General features: G+C 37.9%; 1 protein-coding gene across 1 annotated transcript in view; it reads left to right on the forward strand.

Annotated features, from left to right (window-relative positions):
• Positions 1–3,204: 3,204 nt before the first annotated feature.
• Positions 3,205–27,352, forward strand: part of UBE2E3 (ubiquitin conjugating enzyme E2 E3) — an 88,548-nt gene continuing 64,400 nt past the window's right edge. Inside the window, 4 exon segments of the mRNA XM_053447832.1 lie at positions 3,205–3,495; positions 4,121–4,281; positions 4,284–4,338; positions 6,119–6,169. Of these exon segments, the coding sequence (XP_053303807.1) occupies positions 4,146–4,281; positions 4,284–4,338; positions 6,119–6,169 (242 nt within the window). The 5' untranslated portion in view covers positions 3,205–3,495; positions 4,121–4,145.

The following is a 27,352-nucleotide window of genomic DNA, read 5'->3' on the forward strand; positions in this document are numbered from 1 at the left end:
ATACCTTTAGTTAAGTGAATAAAGGCAGCTGGGTACCTAATATTTTGGGGGCAGGCCACTACTCTCCCTAACCTTAAGGACCTATTCATTCTCTTTATGGTGACTTTAACAATATGGTAAGTACAATTTATTAGACATCTATTATGTCAGGTACTTTGCCAAGAGTGTTAACTATATTATCACCTATGCATTCCTCCAAGCCTAGTTCACTGTTGTTTTACCCCACCCATGACTTATACCCCAAGCTGAATTAATAATGCCATTACTGATTAACTGATTTTTTGATTAACTGATTATTTTTTTTTAAGATTTTATTTATTTATTTGACAGAAATCACAAGTAGGCAGAGAGACAGGCAGAGAGAGAGGAGGAAGCAGGCTCCCTGCTGAGCAGAAAGCCCGACGCGGGGCTCGAACCCAGGACCTGGGATCATGACCTGAGCCGAAGGCAGCGGCCCAACCCACCGAGCCACCCAGGCGCCCCTGATTAACTGATTATTAATAACATTCTACTCATCCTGTTCACTCCTTTAATGCAACACTTCTTTCCATAGCCTACATTTCTAACTATCCTACTACCTACTGAATTTGATAAGACCAGTGCCCATGTTTTATTCCAATTTCCCAGCATCTGGTAGTTCCTAAGTACCATACTCTGTTGAGTGAATGTTAAGTGGAATTTCATGACTTCAAAATCATTGAAGAATTATGGAATTGCTGAGCAGGAGGGCACTTGGAACCTTTGCTATCTACAACCTTCTTTCACATATGAGAACTAAGTTAGAACAAGTAACTTGCCTGAGGTGACATAAACCTGGTGGAATGACATTAGAATCCAGTTCCCTTGCTTTTCAGCCCAGTACAGATGCTAAGGAAATACAAGTAAATATCTTTATTTCCCAATCTCCTGGCCCCACCCAAATCCTATCAGCAATTGGCCTTTGGACCTTCAGGCTATTTCTACGACACATATTTTCTAAAAGAACCCACTTCTAAATACAGCTTTTCTTTCGAAGCTCCCCATTCCAAACAAAGCCCAAATTCCAAATTGGTTGGCTTGCACTGTAGCATCAGTGTAAAAGTTGAAAGGGGGAGGCTTCTGTCTATACTTCTGCTAACAAGCTCTTTCCACAAGCACCCTTTGATTCACACAAATCAGAATGCTTTTCAACACACACACCATGCTCTTTCCTCCCCATCTCTTGAGACCATGTTCAATGTTCCTTCTGACTAGGGTATCCTTCCTTCTTATCAGCCTGGTGAACTTTAATGATCTGTTCCCCCTCTGGACTGGGAGCTTCTGGCACAGAGCAGAGAGAACTGGCTTTAGCCTCACACAGCATTTGGGTGGATTTTGTGTCCAGCACCTAGCAGCATAGCCCTCAATAAAGTTCACTGCGTGATTCTGTTTGGAAAATTACAGAAATGTAACTTACTCTTCAGGGTTGTAAGCAACCGTTAAACAAAACTTTTCTGTTTAGAGGAAAAATAAGTAAATATGTTGGCTCATTAAGTCGTCTTCTCCTTCTTTTTTCCTTTTAGTCTGCTTCATCTGTTATGGCTGCCATTCTTACTCCCTCTGTGAACTGCACATTCTCCCAGCACCCCTGCCCCTAGACACTTGTGGGAGAGGAATCCACAAATTCCTCTGGGGCTCCATCAGTGGAACAAGTTCTCAGTAGCTGGAGGAGATCTGGGTTGCAAACAGGAAGTTTTCGTACTTCTGGCTACTTTGTGCCTGGGGCAAAAACTGCAGAGTCCACCTGGACACCGTAAAAGGGAATGACAGAACAAAAGTAACCTTCATTATCCTCATCTGAAGTTTTTTCTGTGTGGACATTCTGACCCAGTATCACTCGGGGATTCTTTTACCAGAACTGTTGTCTAGCATGCCCATCAGAATAGCCCCGCAGGAGAGTCAGGTTTGAGCACCGCCCCCCAACTCCCTTCCTTCACTTTAAAAAATCTGGAGCAAGACATTTAAAATAATGTTTTGGATTTTTAAGTTTTTAAAGCATTCTGAAGGACTTCCCTTTGGAGGCTGAGGGCCAAAGAGAAGCAGAGATTGGTCCCCCACGTCTCTAAATCTTTTTTTCCTCTTTCAGTTCCCTAGACCCCATCTTGGCCCTTTGGCTCCAGGGGGGCAAGAGGCACCTTCCCTCCACGGGCGTGCCTGGCCTCGTCCACGACACCCATTAGTTTCCAGCCTTCTAGGGCATTGGGGGACTCCCGACCACGCGTCCACGGTCCTTGCCCAGGCGTAGGGGCCTCGGGGTCCACGCCGTCCCCAGCGCAGACAGAAAGGATGTGGCCAGCCCTGGGGATGACCTCGGCCAGCTCGCCCCTAAAGCACCCCGGCCACAGCCTGCGGGGCGGGTAGCCCAATGGGCAGCCTCGCTCCGGAGGCGGGCTCAGGCCGGAAGCCACCCCGCTGCACAGCGGCCCCACGAGACGGCGCCCGCGCCCCCGCCCTCTCCGGCACGGGCTCCACGGCCAAGGGCGGCAGGGGCCAGCCCGCTGGGTCCCCGCCGCGCTCTTTGTCCTGGCCGCGCGCGGGCGGACGCGTGCGCCCCCCGGGTGAAGGGAGGCGCGGAGAGAGCGCGCGAGAGCGCGCAGGGAGAGCTCGCGCCCGCCGGGCGCCAGGGGCGCGCGCCCCTCCGCCAGGCAAGCAGCGAGCACGCGCGCTGCCGCCGCGCCCGCCCCTCCCCCCGCGCTCGCCTCGGAACTTGCTGACTGCGCGGCCGGGAGGAGCCGAGCCGGGCGGCGGCGGCGGGAGGCCACAGCGCGCGGGGGTCTCCCGCGTCCCCTCCGCCTCGCCGAGAGCTCGCGCCCTCGCCCAGCCGAGCTCCTACCCCCCCTTTTTTTCCGAAGGCGCTGGGCGGCGCCACCCTCCGGCCGGAGCCCGGCACTGCACAACCCCCTCCGACTTTCAATGTTCCACACTCCCCGGCCAGAGCCTCCTCGGCTTCTTTTTTTCCCTCCCCCCCCCTTTCCCCCCCCCAGCTGCCTCCATTTCCTTAAGGAAGGGTTTTTTTCTCTCTCCCTCCCCCACACCATAGCGGCGCGCGAGCGGGCCGGGCGGGCGGCCGAGGTAAGCGGCGGGGCCGGGGGGCCGCGTGGGGGGCGGCCGGGGCGGCGGCGGCGGCGGTGGGGGAGGGGCGGGGGCGGGCAGCTTTGTTCGCGCCGGGCGCCCGCGCCGCCGGTGTCCGCGAGCCGCGGCGGGGCCGGCCGGGCTGCTCGCATCACTTGGCGCCCGGCGCGGCGAGCGCTGCCCGCGGCCCCCGCGCGGCCCTCCCCACAAAGGGCCGCGGAGCTGCGTGGCCGCCGCCGCCGGCCGCGGCTCGCCTCCGCGGGCGCGGAAATTTGTTGCACTTCTTGGGGCTTTGTTTGTTTGTTTTGCCTCTGATTATTTTTTTTCGTTATTTTGGACAAAATGTCGGTCCGTGATGTAAAAATTGAGCGAGGAACCTTGATGGCATTGGGAGCTTTGCAGAAGGTGCAGTTTGGATTCTGCTTTTCCCAGGGTGGCAGCTCGGTCTTGGCCGGATGAATCTTCGCTGCTGGCCGTGGAAACGGCTAGAGCAGCTTGTTAGTTGATTTTTAAATTCCTAAGTGTTGTATTTAAAGGCTTACGTGCACAGAGGAGGAATCGCCACCTTAAATAAGCATATGGGCGATTAACAGGGTATGTTTTCCTCTCGGAAAGGGAATTTGGTAGCTTTGACCAATGTCAGTGTGTAAATATTTAGACGTTATTAGTGACTTTTTAACATTTTTCAGCGAGATCTGTTATTTACAGTGTGTCATATGTTATTAATGCTCGTTGCCTAAGTTCCCTGGCAAATCTGTTTCATGCCTTCTGAGAAAGTAGACAATTGATAGATTGTCCAAGGGATGGAAAAAAATGTGAGTGGGTTTTCTAACTTGAGTTCGGTAAATCCTTGAACGCTGGCGTTGCGAGACACATCACCTCCCCTGTAACCTTGCTGTGTGATAAGTGTGAGCACTTTGAAGTGTTTTTCATTAAAATCCGACTTCAGGTGAATATCGAGAGAAGAAAATGCTATTGGTTTATTTCTTAGACTTAATGTTTCCTCCCCCACTCCTTTTTTCTTTAAAAGTTTTCCAAGAAATAACTTCACCAAGATGTCCAGTGATAGGCAAAGGTCCGATGATGAGAGCCCCAGCACCAGCAGTGGTAGTTCAGATGCGGACCAGCGAGACCCAGCCGCTCCAGAGCCTGAAGAACAGGAAGAAAGAAAACCTTCTGCCACCCAGCAGAAGAAAACACCAAACTCTCTAGCAAAACCACTGCTAAGTTATCCACTAGTGCTAAAAGGTAATGTGTCAAAGGATAAAGCACATTATCAGGTTGTCTTCCAAATGGTTGGACACTTTTGTTGGTTTTACAGAGCAGTGGCATTGGTTCAGAAATACTTCGTGATCACTTTTATTTGCACTTGAATGAGTTGTCATTCTTTAGATGGTATATAAGCCACCTCCCTGGAATTGTACTTTTAAGTGAACTTAACTCTGTACTTTGGTAACTTCAGTAAGAGTGTCCTTGAGTAGAGCCTGGACTAACATTCTGACAGATTGTTTTAGGAGTTGGCAAGGAAAATTTGGTGAGCCCAAATTAGCTGGTACATTGAGGATGTTCCTTTTTATGAGTCATACTCTTCTTCATTGAAATTGACACTTCTAGAGATCAGCAGTGCTTCTCCATGAAACTTAATGATTAGAAATGATTGTTTGCTAGAAAATTTGTAAATTCAAGGCCTTGGCTATATTTGAAAGCAGGTTTAAAATTGTGCTCCAAATTTGCTTTCAGTTTTATAAATATGACTTGAAGTCATGCATCCCAGGTACTACTTTTTTGTAGTTAACTTATGGTTATGGCTTGTATTCTTGTGAATGCAAATAAAAAAGTAGCCATTTATGATTTGGGTGGCATTTGGCTATTGAAAACTTCATTATATTTGTGACTCTTCACTCTGAAACTTGTGGATATGCTTGACATGTTAACACTCAACAGCAGAAGAAACATATTTTGTTGGGTATATATGAAAGGTCATTTGTTTTCTGTTGATTTCTATTATTTTTGATGGCAAAAAAAAAAAAGATTCTGTCAAGGGTCTCCACTGTAGTAGTAGAGGAATATCCATGAAATCTATTTAATTATATATCAAATATGTTTATAGCATTCGCCAATATTGACATTTTGTTGATTTTTATTGATCACAACTAAAGGAAAAGGAAAATACAAAAACTGTTCAAATATTGCATTCTGTAGTGATTTAGAAGTAATCTTATTTTTCTATGAACTTTCACCTTTATCAATAACCAAGTATTAATAATTTGAGAATGTTTTATTAAATAGCAGTCTTTTAAATAATTTAGAGTCGTCCTCAATTTGCTGTAATCTTGCTGAGGAACATGTTAAACACATCTTAAGTTTTGAAAGCATTTTAAATTTGAATAAAATCGGAGAACTGCTTTTTTCCCCCTTAAATAGGCTATCTTATTATTTCTTTCCTCCCAGATTTATTCAATTTTAGGGCTGTAGTTAAGATTAAGGAAACAGAATTGGTTAAATAAGAATGTCAGAGTCCTTTAGAAGTTTTTCACTGATAAAGATGTTTGTAAATTTTAAACTTTTTTTGACATAAAATATTGTCAAAACTGTTAACGTACTCATGTAATAACTTGTTAATTCTTACCTCTGTAAAAGTGACTTGAAGTCATTGTCAAATATGCTACTGCTTTCCCTCCTCCCTTTTTATCTCATTTGCATATAAGCTTGAAAAGAGAATTTCTTTGGTAAAAAGTGTTTTAAAATAGATTTTATATCCTTTATTGAGTACTAGTAGAGGACTATTTCTCAGATCAGGTGTGAATGTCATACTTATTTACAGTAGCAAGTGAGAAAAAAGCTGCAAAGTTTCTGTTAAGGGATTTGGGTTATGCCTCTGAGAACAAAGAGGAAGCAGCCATGTTAGCATTACTGAAGGCAAAGCCAGCCTTGCATTTAACTGCATGGTGGTAGAGGGCAGTGTAATTCCCCGGTTATTCTGTAGACTATCTCAAATCCTTTTTGTCTGTTCTCATTTCGCTAACAGAATTCAGAAGGAGCTAGCTGAAATAACTCTTGATCCTCCTCCTAACTGCAGGTAAGAAACAAATTTTGTTGTTTTGATGACAAAATGTGGGAAAATAATCAAAAGATTAATGTATCGGCTCTGGATATGTGTGCTGCAGAAGAAGCTACATTTGCTTCTCTTCAGCTTTGCAAATGGATTAAATAAAAATTGTCTAAGGTGAATTAAACAAGTTTGGGGGAAGATACTCCTTAGCATGTATCATACATTTTAGATTTTTGAATATACCGATTTTGTGCTTCTTACTGAGATTAGTGTGAATGGTGCTGATTTTTGTTTTGTTGTAACATTTCTGTAGAGTGTTTTCTCAGAAGTACATTGCAGAAACTAATAAAATTTTCTAAGCTTTAAAGTTACTGCTTATGTGCAATCTGAACTGACCTTCCAAATTTAGAAATTGCTGAATGTGGTGTTACAAAATGTAAATGCAGTAAACAAGAGTATAGTTTCTGTTTGATATATTCAGTAATGTGCCTTAAGGACAAATTTTATGTGCTAAGCTAATGCTTTTAGTTGTTTTCTAGAGAATGCATTGTTGAAATTATTTGCATTTTAATCAAATGTCTTAATTATTTGGGAAAATTCTTAATAATTTTGGTTCTTGAAATATGTCTATGAAAAGGAGTAAATGAATTGGAATTTGTAGGAGCAGTTCATTTCAATGAAACTCATATAGAATAATTTAAAATTGTTGGTTGGTGTAAGGTGCATTAAAAAGTAACTGGTTGACAATTTTGTTTGTAAACATTTTTTCAGTTGTCATACTTAGTGCTTTATTTTCAACAGTGACTTTATGGCTTCCAAAATTCATCAAACTCAGGAAAAGTAGTTTTGTAGATAATTTACATACAGATATGTGCTCAAGAGCGATAATGCCAGCTAGAAATAAGGCAGTGTTAAGGTTTGATATGAAGATGTTTTCTTGTCTTACCTGTGTTTTTGCTCTGAGTTGTGTTCACTTGTGATGATCAGACCTATCTCTGCAGTCTACTTGAGATATAATTGGGTTTAATTCAATTGCTTCTTGTGTGTATTAACCCAATCCTTAGATAAGGTGATCTGATCCTGATTTATTCAGCGAATTAACAGTTTTGCTCATATTTATGATCAGCTATTTAGTTGAAAAGGCAAACATGAATGTAAACTAATTTTAAACAGGTAGTGGTATGTCAGATTTCAAAGGATTAAGAGCTATGCTGTCCAGTAATGTCGAGACTAGCCACTTGTGGCTATTGACTGACCACTTTAGTTGTCCAAAATGAGATGTTCTCTAAAGGTAAAATACACATTGAATTTTGAAAATTTAGTATGAAGAAAAAAATGTAAAACACCTTATTGATTTTTAAAAGTATGTATTACATGTTTAAATGATATGTTGGATATGTTTTTATATAGAATGTTTTAAAAATTTATTTTTTTTTTACCATTTTATTATGGTTATTAGAAAATTTAAAATTATGTGTGTGACTTGTATTACATTTCTTTTGAACACTGCTGCTTCAGAGAATAAATAAATCAAAATATTCCTCCCAGCCTTCTCATTGGTGTGTCAAATCTGTAGCCATTTAGTGAGGTCAAGTTAAATTTGCTCTCTGGAAGAATCACTTAACTTGAGAGTGTATTCTGATATTTCCCTTTATAAAAGATACAAAGATCTGTCAATTCAATACTCTTAAATGTTTCAAAATTGCATGTAAGGTCAATCATTTTTAAAGGTTGCTGTTGATTTTTTGCAAATGGCAAGAACTAGTGTACGTGCATAAATCTAGAGAGCCCAATACACAGTGTGTTGAATGCCCTTGGAGCAGTAGTGTAGTGTTGCAGTTGCTGAAGAAGTATGCTTTACGTGTTTAACCCAGGAGTGGTTGAACAAGGTCACTGAGGATTCATCCTGTAGTCGAAGTCGAATGTTTCTAGGAGGCAGAAAGTTTAACTTGTTTGTTTTTCTGTTTGTATGCCATATTTCATTTCAGACCATGAAGTAATGCTTCAAATTTAGTGATCAGTGCAATAGTGAACCTGCGGGCTTGGGAACGATAACATGGACTGGATCATCTGTGCTTTCCCTGGTCACAACTTGGGATGATTGCAAACTTTTTCAAATTACATATTTCAGGGGCACCTGGGTGGCTCAGTGGGTTAAGCCTCTGCCTTGGGCTCAGGTCGTGATCTCAGGGTCCCGGGATCTAGTCCCGAATTGGGCTCTCTGCTTGGTGGGGAGTCTGTCCCCGCCCCCCCCCCCCCCCCCCGCCCCCTGCCTCTCTGCCTTTTTGTGGTCTCTGTCAACTAAATAAAGAAAATCTTAAAAAACAAAACAAAACAAACAAAAAAACAATTACATATTTCAGTTCTCTAGTTCTTTTAATATTTAAATTTCATTGTGGCTGTGTGACTAAAGAAAAAATAAACAGAAAATTATGAGTTTTAATAGGGAACTGGGAGAAGTTGTGTCTTAACTAGTTTGGGGATGGTCGTTTTCATATGTCTGATGTGTAAAATAGCCAGGTACTTTTGTGTCTTTTATTCTAAGTGTCAAGAAATTTTTTTGGGTGGAAGATGATCTAGTTCTTGTCCTTGACAGGAATTTGGAATATTGTTTAGTGGAAGCATTTTAGGATTTTGAGAGCTAAATCTGAATTTGTGTTGTATTTTTACCTTCATATCAGATATGTGATAGATTGTGGTATTGTAATTCACAGGTGCATGGGTGAGAATTTTAGCTTTACAGTGATTGTACAGTTTAAATTTATTAATTTATGTTATAATTTAAGATGGAAGTCTGTATTAATAAATTCTAAAATGTGTGAATTCATATTGTTTGAATCTGTGAAACCTAATACTTTTTTGACTTTGATGTTTGACTTCCATATGTAGCTAATCAGAATTCCATTATGGTTTTGAAAATAATTTTTGCAAGCTCATCAAAGTATGTGACAGATTTAATTCTTCCTTGGGGAAGCAATGTAAAGTATATCTGTGTACATTCAGGAAAAAGTTGATTGAAATACAACAAAACTCAGCAAAACCAAAATTACTCAGATGAGATTAAGAATTCTCTTAGATCCCTTACTCCCCTCCTGTGGTTTATTAATAAAATACCCTTTTTCTTATGTTATGTATTTCCTTATTATTATATAGCTGCATCTAATACATATATACCACGAATGATCTTAGGATAGTCTTAACTTTGAATTAAGTGTGTGGCTTAAACAGGTTTGAATATATTTTGATAGTAATGATACTTCTTTTCCCGATAGTATAAATTTGATAAAATGTTATTTCCAATGATTTGATGGCATTTCAGTTTTTAGGTCTTAAGAGTTCCTTATTAGGCCAGAGCATTCTATTTTTTTATAACTTTTTTTTTTAAAGATTTTATTTGTCTATTTGACGGACAGAGATCACAAATAGGCAGAGAGGTGGGGGGGGGGAGCAGGCTCCCTGCCAAGCAGAGAGCTTGACCTGGGGCTCGATCCCAGGACCCTGGGATCATCACCTGAGCTGAAGGCAGAGGCTTTAACGCACTGAGTCACCCAGGCGCCCCAGGGCCAGAGCATTCTCAACATAGGAATTTAATATTTATGTAGTGGCTTTAATTTATATTGTTTACATACTGTATTCTAAATTATGGTATAAATATTTCGTACATCAGTGAGAATGAAGGAAAGTTGTGTTATGGGCATTTCCCTATATGTTTTTGGAGAAAGTGATTGACTAGAATTGTTGAGTAATACTCTATTAAGACATTTACATTCCCACTGTTTCCCAGAGGGTGCCCTTGTCCTCTCACAGTAACCACTTATACAAGTGGCAAATGTTTAGGAAATTGTTGGATTTTTAACTCTACCTTTAATTCTTTCCATATATGAAAAGGCACAAATTTACACTTCTTAAACTGTTCTTCAATATATTGAGATTAAAGAATCTGTGTTAAAGTTAGATATTCAGGAGCATTTGTACATAGTTTTTGGATGTGGGAAAGGCCTTCTCATTGGAGGGAGATGTAGTAGTATCAGGTTATTAATAGTATTAATAATGTGTGTGCTTGTAGAGCTGAAAGATACTATAATACTTGTAAATTTTGCTAACATCCTTCTTTTAAAAATAAAATTAATACAAGAAACAATTAAGTTCCATACCAGAAGCTGGCAACTCTTGTTTCCTCATAAACCTCTCATTGTCTAACTGTGGGTGAACTCTCCCTTGTGTGGGTTACCGCTGCTTGCCACCATTTTCTAGGGTGGACTAGAACTTTGCTGCTTATAGGTGCTCTTCAGATCAGCAGTGTCTACATCACAGATTGTTAGAAATGCAGAATCTTGCCTCTGCTGCAGAAATATTGAATCAGAAACTGAATTGCAGCAAGATTCCCAAGTGAATTGTATGTGTGTTAAGGTTTCAAAACATTGGTCTGGGTTCAAATCCCTGGTCTGCCTCTTATTAGTTGTATTATTTTAGATCAGTTAGGATATATTTCTGTCTTTCAGTTTTCCTAAATGTAAAATGGAAATTAAAATAATCCCCCACGATAGGTTTATTTGTGAGAATTAAATGAGTTAGTATGTTTTAAAGTTTAGTAATAGTGTAAATTGGATCAGTAAAGTGACCATAGCATAATTAAAGGGAGAGATGCTGTTTAAACACATGCCCTTACTCTTGCTAGTATTTTCTCTAGTGGGTCAGCATCATACTATAGGAGTAATTTTACTTTAAGCAGTTTAGTGTCTATTTGAGAGAACACAAATAAAATTTTGTGTGTGTGTGTATGTGTGTGCATATATGTATATATATATTTTGTATATATATACTTTGGAATATTCCTTGGAACTTCAGTAAAAAAGAAAATCTGAGAACATTGGGCAAAGATGAAGAAATAGTATATCCCTTTTAAAGGAATATGCATAAGGTTAATGATACTTAATTCAATAGGGAATGCTCTGACTCTCTTTGAAGTAAATTGTAATGAAAAATTTTAAAATAAGGGTGACAGTTATGTCTTCCCTTTTAAATACCCTGTTATAAAAATTTGCAGTTTTACTGAGAGTGAGATTATATCAATATTTGTAAAAGTAAGATTCTGAATTGATGTAGTTTGCCAGTTATCTAAACAGAGCAGTTTTTTCCTTGTCTTTAATTTTTGGAAGCTTTTTGTAATAATGAAACGTAATAATCAAAATAACATGTGATATTTACATAACTTAGTTGCTTATACATCCTTTTATTTTAATTTTATTTTACTTTATTTTGTGGGGAGGAGAGGGAGAGAGAGAGAGAATCTTAATAAGTAGGCTCCATACCCAGAGCAGAGCCCAGCTTGGGGCTCAAACTCAAAACCCTTAGATCATGACTGGAGATGAAATCAAGAATCTGTATGCTTAACTGACTGAGCCACCCCCTTGTCCCTACAGTGCTTGACTTTAAAGCCTTCTGCATATATATATATATATATATATATATATATATATATAGCTTTTTTTCTGATTGTTGTTATTGTTGATATTAGGCAGTGTATGCTATGTGAAGGAAGATACTTCTTTTGTAAAATGAAATTGTATCTCTTTAGTCATCTATTCTTGTATTTTGAAATCTTAAAAAAATTTTAGAACTCTTTTTTATAAAAATTAAATCTTAATTGGAAGCTCATTTTTTAAAAATATTTTATTTATTTATTTGACAGAGATCACAAGTAGACAGAGAGGCAGGCAGAGAGAGAGGAAGGGAAGCAGGCTCCCAGCTGAGCAGAGAGCCCGATGCAGGGCTTGATCCCAGGACCCTGAGATCATGACCTGAGCCTAAGGCAGAGGCTTAACCCACTGAACCACCCAGGTGCCCCGACAGCTCGTTTTCTTAAACAGATAAATATGGAACTACTCTGACTGAAGATGTTTTCCCTACCACCCCTCTGTGGTCATCCACTGATGGATAACTCTTATTATTTTATTAATTAAATATTGGCCTATGCACAGACTCTGAAAAATCATGAGGATTTTTTTTGGAGACTTGGGCATTACTGATAATTTTAAATGATGTTTTATGTTTCATTAAGCTAATATGAGCTTCTACACACGAAATATGTAATACCTTATGTTGATGCTGTATACTATAATTATTTACTTGCTTGTCTACCTCCTGCAATAGTAAAGCGTTCCTTTGAAAGGAGGATGGCCTTACACATTTTTGTAACTCTTGCTTTTAGAGTGTTTTGCATTGGAAGATTTGTTATATTAGTAGATACATTGAAGTCTGTCAAATTGACAGGAATAGAAATTCCAGGCAAAACTGACTTTGGATTGGAGAAGGTCTACTAAAAATTCCATATAGGTGTACCTGGGTGGCTCAGTCAGTTGAGTGGTTGCCTTTGGCTCAGGTCATGATCCCAGGGTCCTGGGGTAGAGTCTTGCTTCAGGCTTCCTGCTCATCAGGGAGTCTGCTTCTCCCTCTCTGTGATCTCTCTCTCAAATAAATAAATAAAATCGTTTAAAAAATCCCATATATTCTTTTCTTTTTTTTCATAGTTATGATTTTTAGTAGTATAATTATTTGAAGCATTTAGCTCCTGTTTCTATTATAAAAGGAAATTGATAATTATAGTAAGCTTAATTATTTGGCTCATATGTGCCAGCATAGCAGGAGGACCCAGTGCTGTTGTGACCAAAAACTTTTTCCAAAAGAATGACTTGATTGAAAACAATATTTTAGGGGCGCCTGGGTGGCTCAGTGGGTTAAGCCGCTGCCTTCGGCTCGGGTCATGATCCCAGGTCCTGGGTTCGAGCCCCACATTCGGGCTTTCTGCTCAGCAGGGAGCCTGCTTCCTCCTCTCTCTCTGCCTGCCTCTCTGCCTACTTGTGATTTCTCTCTGTCAAATAAATAAATAAAATCTTTAAAAAAAAAAAAAAAAAGAAAACAATATTTTAACCCCAAAAGGTCACGTTTTTATTAGGGACCTATTATGTTCAAAGCATATAATATAGTTAGAAAGTAGGTGAAAACCATCTATGCGTTTACTACTAATTGTTTTGTCACTTTCTATAGTTAACCAATTGGTACCTTATTCCCTCCTTGAAAAGAGTTGCTCTAACGACAGATGGATATGTTTAGTTACAAGAAAATCAGCAAATTTTCTTGCTTTGAGTGCAGGGGCATTCGGATTGAGAATGGAGAGCTTGATTTGCCATTTTCATCTTCCCTACAAAAGAGAGATAAAAAACATGATAAAACCACTTGTAGATTGAGAGAAATAGAAATGATTTTTTTCTTCCTATACTGCTTTTGACAGGGAAGTATATTTGACATTTTATTAGAATCTAGAAGAAGAAGGTCTCTTTAAACTTTTTCTTTTGCCTCTAAATCAGTAGTTCTCAACTGGGGGTGATTTTTGCCTCCATACTCCTCCCTATGAGCTCCACCCCCCTCAAAAAAAAAAAAAAAGTCTGAGGAACAGTTGTCAATGCCTGGAGACTTTTTTTTTTTTTTTGCTTTCTCAGCTGGGGGAAGAGGAGTTGAGTTGCCACTGATACTTAGCAAGGCGAGTAGAGGTCAAGGGTGCTGCTACATGCCCTGCAGTGTGTAGGACAACCCCTCTACAACGAAGAATCATCTGGGCTAAAATGTCCCTAGTGCTCAGGTTGAGAAATTCTGCTGTAGTTACTTTGATACCTTGCCACCTGAATTGTTGCATAGTTTTCTTTTTACCATTTTCCTGTCTTTTTTCTTTTTTTTTTTAAAAAGATTTTATTTATTTATTTGACAGATAGAGAAACAGGTAGAGAAGCGGGGGGCGGGGGTGGGGAGCAGGCTTCCCGCTGAGCAGAGAGCCCAATTCGGGGCTTGATCCCAGGACCCTGAGACCATGACCTGAGCTGAAGGCAGAGGCCTTAACCCACTGAGCCACCCAGGTGCCCCCCATTTTCCTGTGTTTAGTGATGACTGCTTAGTACATTCTCATACACCTTCCTCTTCTCCCATGCTATGGTTTACATTTATTGTATATTTTTTGACATGTGTGCATGTTGTTTTTTATGTGAAACCACAGGAATGGCTACCTTGAATACATGTTAAATTATGGTCTATTGAAGCCAGAAATGCTTTCGGCAGTATTTTCATTTCTTTTCTGTCTTCTACCATTTAATTATACCTCTGCATGATCTAGCTTTAGGTAGTTGTATCTGTGTTCTACCAGAAATATTGAAGTATGGTGCATCAAGGAGAAATACCATACGAAAAATCATTAAAATTCAGCTTTACATTGAATTATAAACAGGTTAGAAAGCCATGGTCTTGATTTGGTTTTTAGTTTCATCATTAAGACAGTACAGAGATTATTCACTTCTGTTATTGTTCTAAGTCCACAATCTTTTATTTCCAACCCTTGGGGCCAGTTGTGTTTCAGAGTACAGAAACCTTTAGATTTTAGAAAGGGAATATGATATGTTTGCTCTACCTTATATCACACCTCCAGTGGGATCTTCAAACACATAATATATCTACACCAAAAATGTATGAATATTTATATTAAGTGGATAAACAGAGAATACAGGTAGTTTCAGGTTAGTTCATGTTTGGTGTTTCTGCCAGATTATTTTTCTCCAAACTTATTTTAAAAACCTTTGATTTTTAGAGCTTTTGGGATTCTAGAATTGTGGATCAGTTGACTGCAGCCACTTACATGAAAGAGTGTTTTGAAGTTGGTCAGCTTTCCTTTCTTTTACTTGTTTCCTAATAGCAGTTTTCAATTTCTTTTTATTTTTGGATAATTGCTTTTGTTGTTGTTGTTATATGACTCATATGTTTAATTAGAAAAAAATTTTAGACTCTTGATTTTAGAATTCTTTCCTCTTAAGGTGAAACTGTAAGTATCAGTTTCTTTTTAAGTTGTGTATATTGGATTACTTTTCCACTTGGTTACTAAATATTGTCTTTTAATCATTCCATTTTTTTCTATAAAGAATTATACCAAAAGCAAGACATCCTTTAATACTTAAACATAGGACTTGCCATTTTTATGTATGCATTTTGTCCTGCAGCATTTGAGTACAATTGGGCAATAAAGGGATACATTACATTTTGCTGTGCTAACAAACCAACCTCGAAGGCTCATAAGCATAAACATAGAAAGGTTTATTTCTCTTGCTCATATCAAGTCTGCTGTAGGTCCAGGAGCTCTCCTGGGTAGCTCTTCCACTTGTGGACTCAGATTGTGCTTCTTGCATCTTGTAGCTCTGCCATTTGAAGCATGTGTCTAAGCAAGAGAGGTAAAGGGTCATGTGCCAGCTTTTAAGAGCTTTGGTCTGGAAGTAGACCTGAGTTAATCTCCTGGCCTCCGCTGACTGCACGGTGGCTGGAAAATGTGGGGGAGCATATGGATATTCAGTGAAAAATCGTTTTTCTGCCACAAAGGATATATACTTCCATTAATAGATGACTTTCACTCTTACTTCAAAAGAGGAAATAATAATTGAGCATCCAGCCTGACACTGGACTGGATCCCACAGACCAGTACGTGTTGACACACTAACTTGTTTCCTTCCCAGAAGAACCCTCTAAAAAATCATTCTTGTTAAGATTTCAAACCTGAATCTTAGAGTAGTTGAGAAGATTGCCAAATGTCACCTATGTAGTGCATATACATAACAGATGCGGGGCGAAAATCTAGGTTTACTTTTTGACATAAAAGTAAGGACTTCTGCTTTTGTATAGAACTGCTTAAGAGATCTGGCACAAACATTCAGAGTTGATTATGGGTCTGTAGGTGCATGCTTAGTTTAAGTATATCTCCCTTTTGTTTGTTTATAGTTCCTTGAAGGATCCCAAAATACTGCTTGTTGTAGGGTTTTAGGACCTGGTGTGTAAGGTCCAGATGGTGAGTTGGAGAAAGAAAAGTGTTTCCTTCTTTAGCTTGGGGGTGCTAGGTTTTCTTACCTTTTTTTTTTTTTAAATCATTTAAGCACTTTTTAAAATAATTTAAGCTTCTCCCCCCCTCACCCCCAGGGAGCATTCCCCAGTTGTCAGCTCTCTTGCCTTATTCTCTTCCCCTGTAAGAAAGAAGGTCAGGGACTGAGTATAGTCATAACGGAAAAGGCAAATCTTTGTTCTCTGCCTTGTAGTTCTTTGTGTATGACTTTCCTGTGGGCAAAGGAATATCTTTAAATCTACCTCTGCTTTTGTCTCTGGAGTATTGTGAAGCAGTCCATGTTTATGAATTGCTTTGAAGTTGGAAAAAATCACTCTGCAGATAAGAACTCCAGGCTTTATGGAGAAAAGTCCCAATCACATAGGATTTTAGAAGATTTTGAATGCAGATTTCACAACACCGTATGCACTACTGTTTTTTGATACTGGCACTAGATACCACTTTTTAACAAATTTGGCTTCATGTTAGAGTCCTCTTAATTTTGTCTTGTTTTTTATAGTTTCATAGTTCATTTAATCCCTGTTTTTCCTAAATTTGTGAATTTGTTACAGAAATTATTCCCAGACAGTAGGATGGGGATTTGCTTTCTTCTTATGAATCTCTTTGGAAAAGGAGCTCGTGCACTTGGCAAAACAGACCTACTAATGTTCTCAGAGTGACCTGCTAGGTTTATATGGTTTGTTTTATATTAATGAAACTGAGTTTTATGAATCAATCTGTGCCTTGCATTTTGTCTAAAGGCGGTCTTAAAGTTGGATTCTAAAGCTTTGACATTTTTCTGTTGTTGACATTTCATTGGTTTTATAAGGGTGTGTAGCTAAACAGCATAAGCTTATTAATAACACCTGTTTCAGATGTGATGGTCAGTCGGAAGCGATTAACCTCAAGAATAACAGCAATAGGGCCAAATTTCTAGGATCATTACATTTAAAAAAATTTTTAGTCCCTTCTTGGTCCTGAGTATATGTTATAATTATTTTAATTTATTGGTTATTTGCAGCAAACAAAACTGAAAGGAATTGCGGTATTTCCATCTTCATTCATTGTCTGTGGTTTAGTCTGCCTGGTTTGGAAGGATTTGGACCAGTTACGCCCTTCCAAAGTTTTTTTGCTACTTCACTGTCCCAGAGCAAATACACTTTGTCATTCTGTTTAACTTCTAGCTTGTCTGGGGAAAAATAACGACATCTCTTGTCTGAAATTGCTTTTGGGAGTATAGCTCCACATGTTTTGGTCTGAATGAAAGGCCTAGGGAAACATGAATTTTGTTACCTTTTTATTTTATTTTCCTTTACTTCTAAATCATCATGATGATCCTCCCTTTATATCCATGCCTCTCACTTTTTATAAACAACATTCATTCCCTTTCTGAGGGTGGTTATTTGTAGTTCGTTTTGCCATTTACAATCTTATAGGTCTTTTACAAATGGATCATTTTTTCACATTAAATTTTAGTAGGTCAAGAATCCATTTATTCAGGGTCCCCCAAGAGAATCAATCTCAGAAGATTGTGGCTACATATTTTTTATGGCTTCCTATTGCTTTCTGTAGTCTTCTCAATTTAAACAGTAGCAACAACAAAATATAGAGGGCACCATAAGGCCTTGGCTTTATGGTTTTATTTTTGTTTCACACTTGCTTCTAAGGGTATTGGTAATATTTGTTGGATTTGTGATATATATGCTTCTGCTAAATTTACCTGCTATCACAATGAGAAAAAAGCTGGCATTTGATGGGTTTGAACACGAACTTAGATGCATGTGTTCCATGTGGAATTCAATGGCAGTTTTAACTAGTATACCTTTAGATTTTCTTTATTTTCTTTACACCACTGTTTAAAATTTTAAAAGACATTTCTGTTTTATCTTCCCAGATGCTTAATATCCCCATATCCATTAGAGGACTATGCCAAGCATTCATTTTGTTCTTTTTTTAAAACCCTAAAATAAACATGTTGCAAATGATTGCTTTCCCCTCCTGCTGAGGTTTCTTAGTTTTTTTAAATTAACTTTTTATTACGGACGATTTGAACATCTACGAAAGTAAACAGACTATTATGACGAATCCTCATGTAGCCTTTATCCAGTTTCAGTAGTTACCAACCGTTGACCAGTTTTGTTTCATCTGTAAGTCCATCTGTTTCACCCTCCCATATTACACTGAATCAGCAAATTTCCGACATCATTTCATCTACGTTTTTATTTATTTATTTTTTAAAGATTTTATTTATGTATTTGACAGACAGAGATCACAAGTAGGCACAGAGGCAGGCAGAGAGAGAGAGGGAAGCAGGCTCCCCACCGAGCAGAGCCCGACGAGGGGCTTGATCCCAGGACCCTGGGATCATGACCTGAGCCAAAGACAGAGGCTTTAACCCACTGAGCCACCCAGGTGCCCCTTCATCTACATTTTTAAAGAGCAGATATTTGGCTATGTATTTTCAAAAATAGGGACTCTTTTAACTTAGACTCTTTTAACTTAACTTAGTGTCATTAACACACCTACATTTTTTAAGTCTAAGTTCCTTAATTGTTCAAATTTACAAATGTCTCATGGATGTCCTAGACAGGTGCCCCCTCAAAACTTACCTGAATCAGTATCCAAATAAAGTAGACCGAGATATTGGTTGGTATGTCTTTTATATCTCTTCTAATCTGTAAATTCTCTCCCCCCCCCCCCCATTTTTGCAATTTAATGAAAGAACTGGTGGTGTTTCTGAGAGTCTGGATATTGCATTCCTATGGTGTAGTTTTAGTATCTTTATATGTGTTCAGTATTTCCTTTAAATTTGGGAGTTAGGTCAAGAGGTCTGATCAGATTCAGGTTTGATTTTCTTTCTTTTTTTTTTTTGACACAACTGCCTCATAGGTAGTGTGCTTTTCTATCAGGAGACTTGTAAGATCTGATTTTCTTTTTGTGCTGTTAGCAACCATTGGAATAGTTCTCTAAAGAGAATCTTAACCGCATCTTGCATTTGTTTAACCAGTTGGGTGAGTTACCTAGTGAAGGCAGAGTTAAGTGTTTAATTCTTTTTCTTGTTTACCAGTTTTATTTTTAGTGCTTTTTCAAAATAATAGTTTCCTAGAATCCTTTTTAGAATCATTGTGAACTCAAATCTGTTGTGTTTCAGTCTGTTGCAGTACTTCTGTATATTGCCATTATAATCCTTATAGATCTTATTAGTTTTAAATAAACTTCAGCTTAAATTGCTTTACCTTAGGGAACTTTAGATGTATAAAAATTGCCTGGACATACTTCAGGTTAAAAATAATGCAAAGGCAAATACATACATTCAACTTAACCATTGCCTTAGATATTATTTAAGAAACTGAATACCTAAGCTATTGTTTTAAACATGTGATATTCCCCTAGCCACCTCTTCATCATTTGTCAAGGGATAATTAGTAAGTCTTAGCATTAGGATGACTGAAATACCTTTATTGGAACTACAGGTCTGTTTTTAAGTTCTGAATTAAAATAGATCAAGGTGGAATATAAAGACCTTTATCAGAATCAAATTAATTTATCACAGGAAATGAATTTAAGAATCAGCCCCCTTGTAATGTAAATATACAAGATAAGCAACCTTTCTGTCTACTTACAGTGTTTCTCATTAGGGCCCCCCTTCGTATTTTGGGCTGGATTGTGCTTTTCCTTGGAAGACCTTGAGCATCCTTGGATTCTGTTGCCTAAATGCTAATAGTGCCTGTCCCAGTATAATGGGCACCAGAAACTACCTTCTCCTCCCATTTCTAAATGTCTTAAGGAGGGAAAAGGGGTTAATCACTTCCAGTTACAGATTACTGGTCTAGATTCCACATTGTAATGATAGCTAATCATAACATTGTAATAAAATTGTGTAGCATTGCTTCAAATAATGTATAATAATTTTTAGTAAATTTCTAATGTAAAATCTGTCATGACCAAATGTGTGCGAATTTACTGCCTACGTAATTATCTTCCATGCAAAAAATATAGATATTTTCTTCCTCTAGCATTTTACTTTTTATAGCTCTGCCAGATTCTGAACTATCATACTAAACTTGAACTTTGTGCATGAGCTTAACATATGTATATACACACTCTCTTGCAGAGATGTATCTTTGAATATTCTTTTGATCTTTTTATTATTTAGTGAATTTTATTTTATTTAGTGAAAAAGCTGTATACCTAATGGGATTTTTATGCTGGCCCATTGCCTCAAACTGCATTGTTCTGCTTTCTTTTATTTCTAATCTATGTTAACCTCTTCTGTTTTTTAAAGCCCATTTAATTCTGTCCTCTTTTTCTCTCATTATCTCCTCTCTGGCATCTCATTTATCTTTAATTGAGCCATGTATATAGTTACTTCTCTACTTTTCTGTCTTGTATGTATTTCTTTCATCTTTTTGTAATCTGGCTTTTTGTCTTCTATTTTATTTAGGAAAGTCATTTGGCAATCTTAGCTGTCAGTGTTTTCTTCATATGACTTACTTGTAGTTTCTTTTTTTTTTTTAATTTTAAGTGCTCACCTTGTTAATGTCTCTTTACTTTTCAACTTCTTTTCTGTTTTTCATGAAATTTTTTTTCCTCTCCTAATTACTCTTCTTTAGTATTTCTTCCTACACGTGATACTGTTCTTTCTTCACCTGTGTATCTTTTTTTTTTTTTTTTTTTTTTTTTTAAGATTTATTTGAAAGAGAGAGCGCACAGGTGGAGAGGAGGGGCAGAGGGAGAAGCAGCCTACCCACTGAGCAGGGAGCTCTACCTGGGACTTGATCCCAGGATGACCTGCGCTGAAGGCAGATGCTTAACTGACTGAGCCACCCAGTGGCCCCACGTGTGTATCTTTTATCTCTTATCTCCTCTGGGCACTCATGTCCCACTGTGTCGGAGGAGTCTTTGATTACAGAATTTCCTCAGAAGTCTCAGTAGTTACAGGGCACCTGAGTGGCTTGGCTCAGTAGGTTAAGCATTGGACTTCTGGTTTTGGCTTAGGTCATGATCCTCAGGGTCCTCAAATTGAACCCCCCGCCATGTGGTTCCATGCTCCCTAGGGAGTTTGCTTCAGATTCTCTCTTTCCTCCCTCAGGCCCTCCCCTCCCCCTTCTTACATGTTTGTGTGCTCATTCTCTCTCTCTTTCTCTCAAATAAAAAAAATCTTAGCAATCTCAGTGATCAAACTTTTGTGCATTTGGCTCCTGACTTTTTTTTTCCTGTTAATGTATACAAAAGTCCTGTGCTCCAGTGAAAATGGGTCTTTTTCCCACCTTCTGGGCAAAACATGGGTTTTCTGGGCTCTGCATCTGTGTTTACCTCCTCTCATTGCCCAGACTGGCTTTCATCCAAGCAGTAGTGATCTTTTAAGGCCCATTTCAAATCTTGCATATTGTGAAGCCTTTCCTGCACATCTCCTTTTTGAGAGGCTTATGTATTATTTATTCTTTGCTACTTACTACCTCTTGTCATTTTCCCTTTCTTCCCAGCTAGACTGGGTACCAGAATTGGGTATGGGTCTCATGTTTCTTTATATTTTCATCTCTTAGTGTAATGTTCTTGCATTACATTTTAGAATAATTTCAATAAACTCTTTAGTTGAAAGTGGTTCTGAAACTAGCCAAATTCTCAAAGTATAGAGAGCATGCTATAGAAACCCTTCTTTGACCATACATCCTGACTTACAATTATTAGTAGCATTTTTTTCACTTTCACAAATTCCCCAGTCAGTATGCTAAGTCATCTCACTCTGGTGCTATATGTGGGCAGTGTTCTGGTTTGGCTTGGTGAATTAAGATTCTCGTAATCAATTATCCAGAGCAGAGATTCTGATTTAGTAGTTGTAAGAGTGGCCTGAGAATGTGCATTTTAAGAAGCATGTCTTAGGATTCAGATACTGGTGGCCCTCTAATAATTTTTTGAGAACTAGCACTCTTGAGACTTAAGGTCTTAGTTGGGATAGAGCTAGTGGGGAAGGGGCAGAGGAGATAATAAAATGCCATTTATTTTCAGTAGAGAAGAACAGTTAAGCTCATGTTTTTTACTTGATTGTAATGGCTAGATATTTTAAGCATCACCTATACTTTGAATGCCGGTGTCGTAATACAAAAGTATTAGTAAAAGTGTGTGTGGGATGAGTCTACTAAACCTAAAGGCTTTGTGTGTGTAACTAATGATTTAATTGAGGACATGAAATTTTAGTGCAAACAGCTGAAAATAGAAGTAAATCAGAACTTAGTAAGATGCAACTTTGGAGGAAGATAGCTGAGCTAATTATGCCAGAGACATCTCTAAATCTCATTCATGTGTTTCTATTTAAAAAAACAAAATAAAACAATGTCAACAGTAGTCTCTTCAGGTAATTAACAGAAGATGATTCAGTCAAAAACATTAGATTATTTATAGAATAACCTTAAAAATCTTATACTTCTGCTAAATAGTTTTCTCCGTAGATTTATGGATGTGTTAAACTTCTAAGCAATAGATATTTTCTTATCTCTTATTCTAGAGCATAGATATTTTCTTATCTTTTATACCAGAATTGAAAAACTACCTTAAACATGTTTTGAGGCAAGTATAATCTAAATCCCCAACATGACCCCAACACTGCTAACATGACAGTTGTATAATTTCACCGAAGACCAGCAGTATTAAAATTGTAAAAACAAGTAGAATTCATTTATTAGACTATTAACCCTACAATCAAAGGATGTCTGTTAGAAGACTGTGTAGAGTGGCCGTTTCTAGTCCTGTGACATTACTTACCATAGGCTACAGAAGAAAATTACAGAGCATTTTGAGATGTAGAATACAAAATAAAAGCATTTGGTATATTTTAATCCATTCATCATTTATGGACATGTGGGTCATTTCTACCATTTGGCCGCTGTGAATGGTGCTGATATGAACATTTGCGTAAAAGCATTTGTTTGAATACCTGTTTTCGGTTCTTTGGGGTGTATTTCTAGGAGTGGAATTGCTTTGTCATGTGGTAGTTCTCTGTTTAACTTTTTGAGAAACTGCCAGATCGCTTTGTACAATGCTGTATGCAGCATTTTAATTTCCCACCAATAAATGTATGAGGGGTCCAATTTCTTTATACCCTTATCACACCTGTTTTCTGGCTTTTGACTATAAGCATTCTAGTCAGTGTGAAGTGGCATCTCCTTGTGGTTCATATTTGCATTTGCCTAGTCACTTGTAATACTGTGTGTCATTTGGTATATTTTAACTGACTCCTAATTTAAACATTGAAGTAGAATTTTCCCTTAAAATAATAAAATATACTCTTCTTTGAAAAAGCCAATATTCTGCTTATTGAAAATACTGTGAACAGTTCTTTTAAATTTGTGGGGAGAAAAGCCAGGGATGCTCCCATTGTGGTTATATAATAACTGTGACTATAGTATAAAGAACAGAGAACAAAGACTACAAATATTGGAAGGCAGAGACAGACAGAACCTCCCCACTATCCCCCAAATGTCTTTTTTAATATATCCAAATATATTTAATATATCCAAGAACTCCAACTGACTAGACAAATAGAAGTTCAAGTCCCAACTCCACAAGGTAACTGTGAGATTTTTAGCAAGTTATTTAATTTCTCTCTCATAAATGTGGATAATAATCCTGTTTCATCTTTTAGTGTATTAAATGTATACCTAGAGTATGTTACACATAATATTATATAGCAGTTGTTATATGGAAAAATAAATCAGCATGTTTATGAAAGAGGATTTTGAAAATAAGGTATTAGAGTCATTATGTATAAAGACTTACAAAATAGGGCACCTGGGTGGCTCAGTGGGTTAAGCCTCTGCCTTTGGCTCAGGTCATGATCTCAGGGGTCCTGGGATCAAGACCCGCATCGGGCTCTCTGCTCAGCAGGGAGCTTGCTTCCCCCTCTCTCTCTGCCTGCCTTTCTACCTACTTGTGACCTCTCTCTGTCAAATAAATAAATAAAATCTTAAAAAAAAATAAAAAAATAAAGACGAAATAATTCTAGTTCACAAAGAGCAGTGATGAGTGGGATAAAGTTTTAAAAAAATACAATACACTATGGTAATTGACTTACTCTGTGGTAAGGCTAGGAATTCTGTGTTATGGAACCATCTTTGGCATTTTTTTATTGTCAGCATTTAGCACAGTTTCTGGCACACTGAAGTTATATTATCTGTGTTTTAAAGTTTTGCTGAATAGAGGTTCATATTGAGACTTAATCTATTAAACTAATACTTAAAGTGTATTAAAAGTTAATACTTAAACTAATACTTTAACTAAAGTTAAAGTGACTTTCCAAAACATGGGGTTAAGATTATTTGTTATGTGAAATTGGAATAAACAAATAATGTTTTAAAAAATTGTTAATCGCAACTTTTATAATATAAGCTCCAGATGGATGAAATTCTTAAGTATATTGTAAAAAATCAAACTGTTGGAAACCTTTGGGAAATGGGCATCTGTACTGCTGGTTGTTCTGGAACATTCACATCGAATGACTGCAGGGGGTATCATGTATACTGTAGTCTGTTGAGCACAGCATAGAGTGTAGTAGATGGGGCACCCTGGAGCTGTGCAGTATGGTGGCTGTGATCAGACCCGAAAATTAATTTTTAATCCATAAGCAAAATCATAAAGGTGATTGAAATTCTAATATATATATGTAAAGTAACAGCTCTTGTGCTATGAAAGGAACAAAATTTTAAACACAGGAAAAATATTCGCAGCAGCGTTGCAAAGAATATGTATTATAAGGCACTTATATCAATAATAAAAATATCAAGATTCATAAATAATGACTAGATGAAGGATATGAATTCACACAAGCTCTTAGGCACAAACTGGAAACAACATGAGAGGGGTGGGTAACACTACTTGGACTGCTTCAAAAACCTTTGAAAGCTATGAACCAACTCTTCAAAAAATACTTACCCATAACATTTCAGGAAGTTTAGGGGACCACAAAGTTCTTTCTGAGTTCTGGAGTTTTATAAATAATGATTACATTTAATGTCCATTAGTGCAAAGAAACAAAGTAAAATATGTCTGTCACTTATTCAAGAAAGATAGGTGGGAGAGAAATAACTAGATTGCCTCCAGAAAATTGAGAGCTTGCATGTTGAAAGTAGAATTTAAGGAGCTTCTTAAATACCCAGGGAAAAGAAAAATAAAATTATGTTTTGCCTTCAGTCCTGGAAGTCCACCTGCCAATGATGAATGTGTAAGGAAACAAGACGTGGAAATAGAACAAAAGAGATGATTTGGAGACAGGGTAGGTTGAGAGAATACCTCAAATTCAATGGGGAGGATTAGGCAGAGAAGTAGAAAAAAGCCAAAAGTAGCCCGATGAGTCAGTCCTCTCACAACTGAAGGTAAGCATCCTGACATGAAGGGCAGTAGGAAGTGTTTGGAGGGTATTGAAAGAGGAGTTGGGATTTAGAAGTAACGGATTAGGGTGCCTGGGTGGCTCAGTGGGTTAAGCCTCTGCTTTCGGCTTGGGTCATGATCTCAGAGTCCTGGGATTGAGGCCCAAATCGGGCTCTCTGCTCAGTGGGGAGCCTGCTTCCTCCTCTTCTCAGCTTGCCTCTCTGCCTACTTGTAATCTCTCTCTCTTTCTGTCAAATAAATAAATAAAATCTTTAACAACAAAAAAAGAAGTAGCAGATTAGCCTGTAACTTGAATTGTGGTGGTTAAACAGACTTGGGTAACTAATTGACAAATGGATGATTCTGGGGGAAGAATGGTCTGGATGCAGTTCAACTTGAAATCTGTTAAAAAATACTCTTTTCAAATAGGGATAAGGAGATTTTATAATTTTATTTTTTTAATCCTCCAGTAAGTGCTCTCCTCACTATGAAATATTTGTGGCTAAAGAAAAAGATGTGATGCTTGTCCATGTCTGTTTTAGTAATGGAAGTTTACAAGGAAGTTGTGCTTTTCTAGTTGTTAGACATGGAGATTCAAAGGCCTGAATATCACAAGCAACAGGCAATACAGTGGAAGCCCAGTTGGCATTAGCTGGAGGTGTATGTGGCCTTCTACACCTTGCTTGCAGGTGGAATTCTAGGCAGTAGGTCGACCTATGGTTGGCCTACTACCTACCTCTTGGAATGGATTCATTTTCATGGATTTGTTTTAATGAAAATGTATATAAGTTATTGGCTGCATGATAAAAACACTAGTTTGCTAGTTACAGCACAATGTTTTCTGATCTATTTTCAAGTGTAATCTGTATCATATATTAATATGTTTATTTCATATTCACTGCTTTTAGCAAGGCATGCTAAGTGGTTATATGAAAATGTGTGGATGGGGTACAGGAAATGTAGATTGTGTAAAGCAGCAGATACTTAACTCTTTTTGCTGTTAAAAACAAATTTAGGAAGGATTACAAAAGAAAATTTTCTAAACTCTTAAGTTCAGGTGGCATGATTTAAAATAGTGCTATTTAATAAAAATATAACGCATGCCAGCTATGTAACTTTTTTTCCTAATAGCCACATTAAAAATTAAGAAATCTGTGAAGTTAATTTTTAATATATTTTTATTAACTCAAATATCCAAAATTATTATTTCAACATGTAATCAACATGAAATTATTGATGAGCTATTTTAACTTTGTTTTGGTACAATATTATGAAATCTGGTGTATATTTTACACTTACAACATACTTTCATTCACACCAGCTACTCTGTAAGTGCTTAATATTAAGCACAGGTAACTAGGAGCTACTGTATTGGACAGCATGGATTTAGAATGTTTGCCCTGAGTCCTTCCACATACTATGGATTAACTTGTTGTTATTCCCTTTACCTCTTTTTATTGTGCATAGATATCAAAAACTGGGACACGCCCCTGTTTGTAAAAGCAAGGTTTATAATCCTTTTTTTGGCTAGAGGTAATTAGACGTGAAAGGTCCAAAAGTTCAACAGTCAGTACAGAAATGCAGGCTGTTTTCTAAAGGATTTTGTTTTGAAACATGTCTCTCTGCCCATGCTTCTTCATTACTGGTATCTTATGGTAGTATGTGCATAATTGAGAGGGAGTCTCTCTGTTCTTTTTTAATTGGTTTCATTGGTTTTATAAACTGAAATGTCATTTGTTATGAGTTTGATTTTTTTAAAGTAACACTTTCTCAACAAACATGAGCTAACATATTTTAAATGTTCTATCTTGTTAGAGATAATCTTGCCATTAACAATACTCATATTTCAGGCAACCTGTAATGAGCAGATTTAGTCTTCTCACTCTGGACTTCTTTAATTTTTGTAAATAGTTTTAATTGAAATTATTTATGTCTTTCTAAGA

Source organism: Lutra lutra, chromosome 3, assembly GCF_902655055.1.
Source record: "Lutra lutra chromosome 3, mLutLut1.2, whole genome shotgun sequence".
Taxonomy (NCBI): Eukaryota; Metazoa; Chordata; class Mammalia; order Carnivora; family Mustelidae; genus Lutra; species Lutra lutra.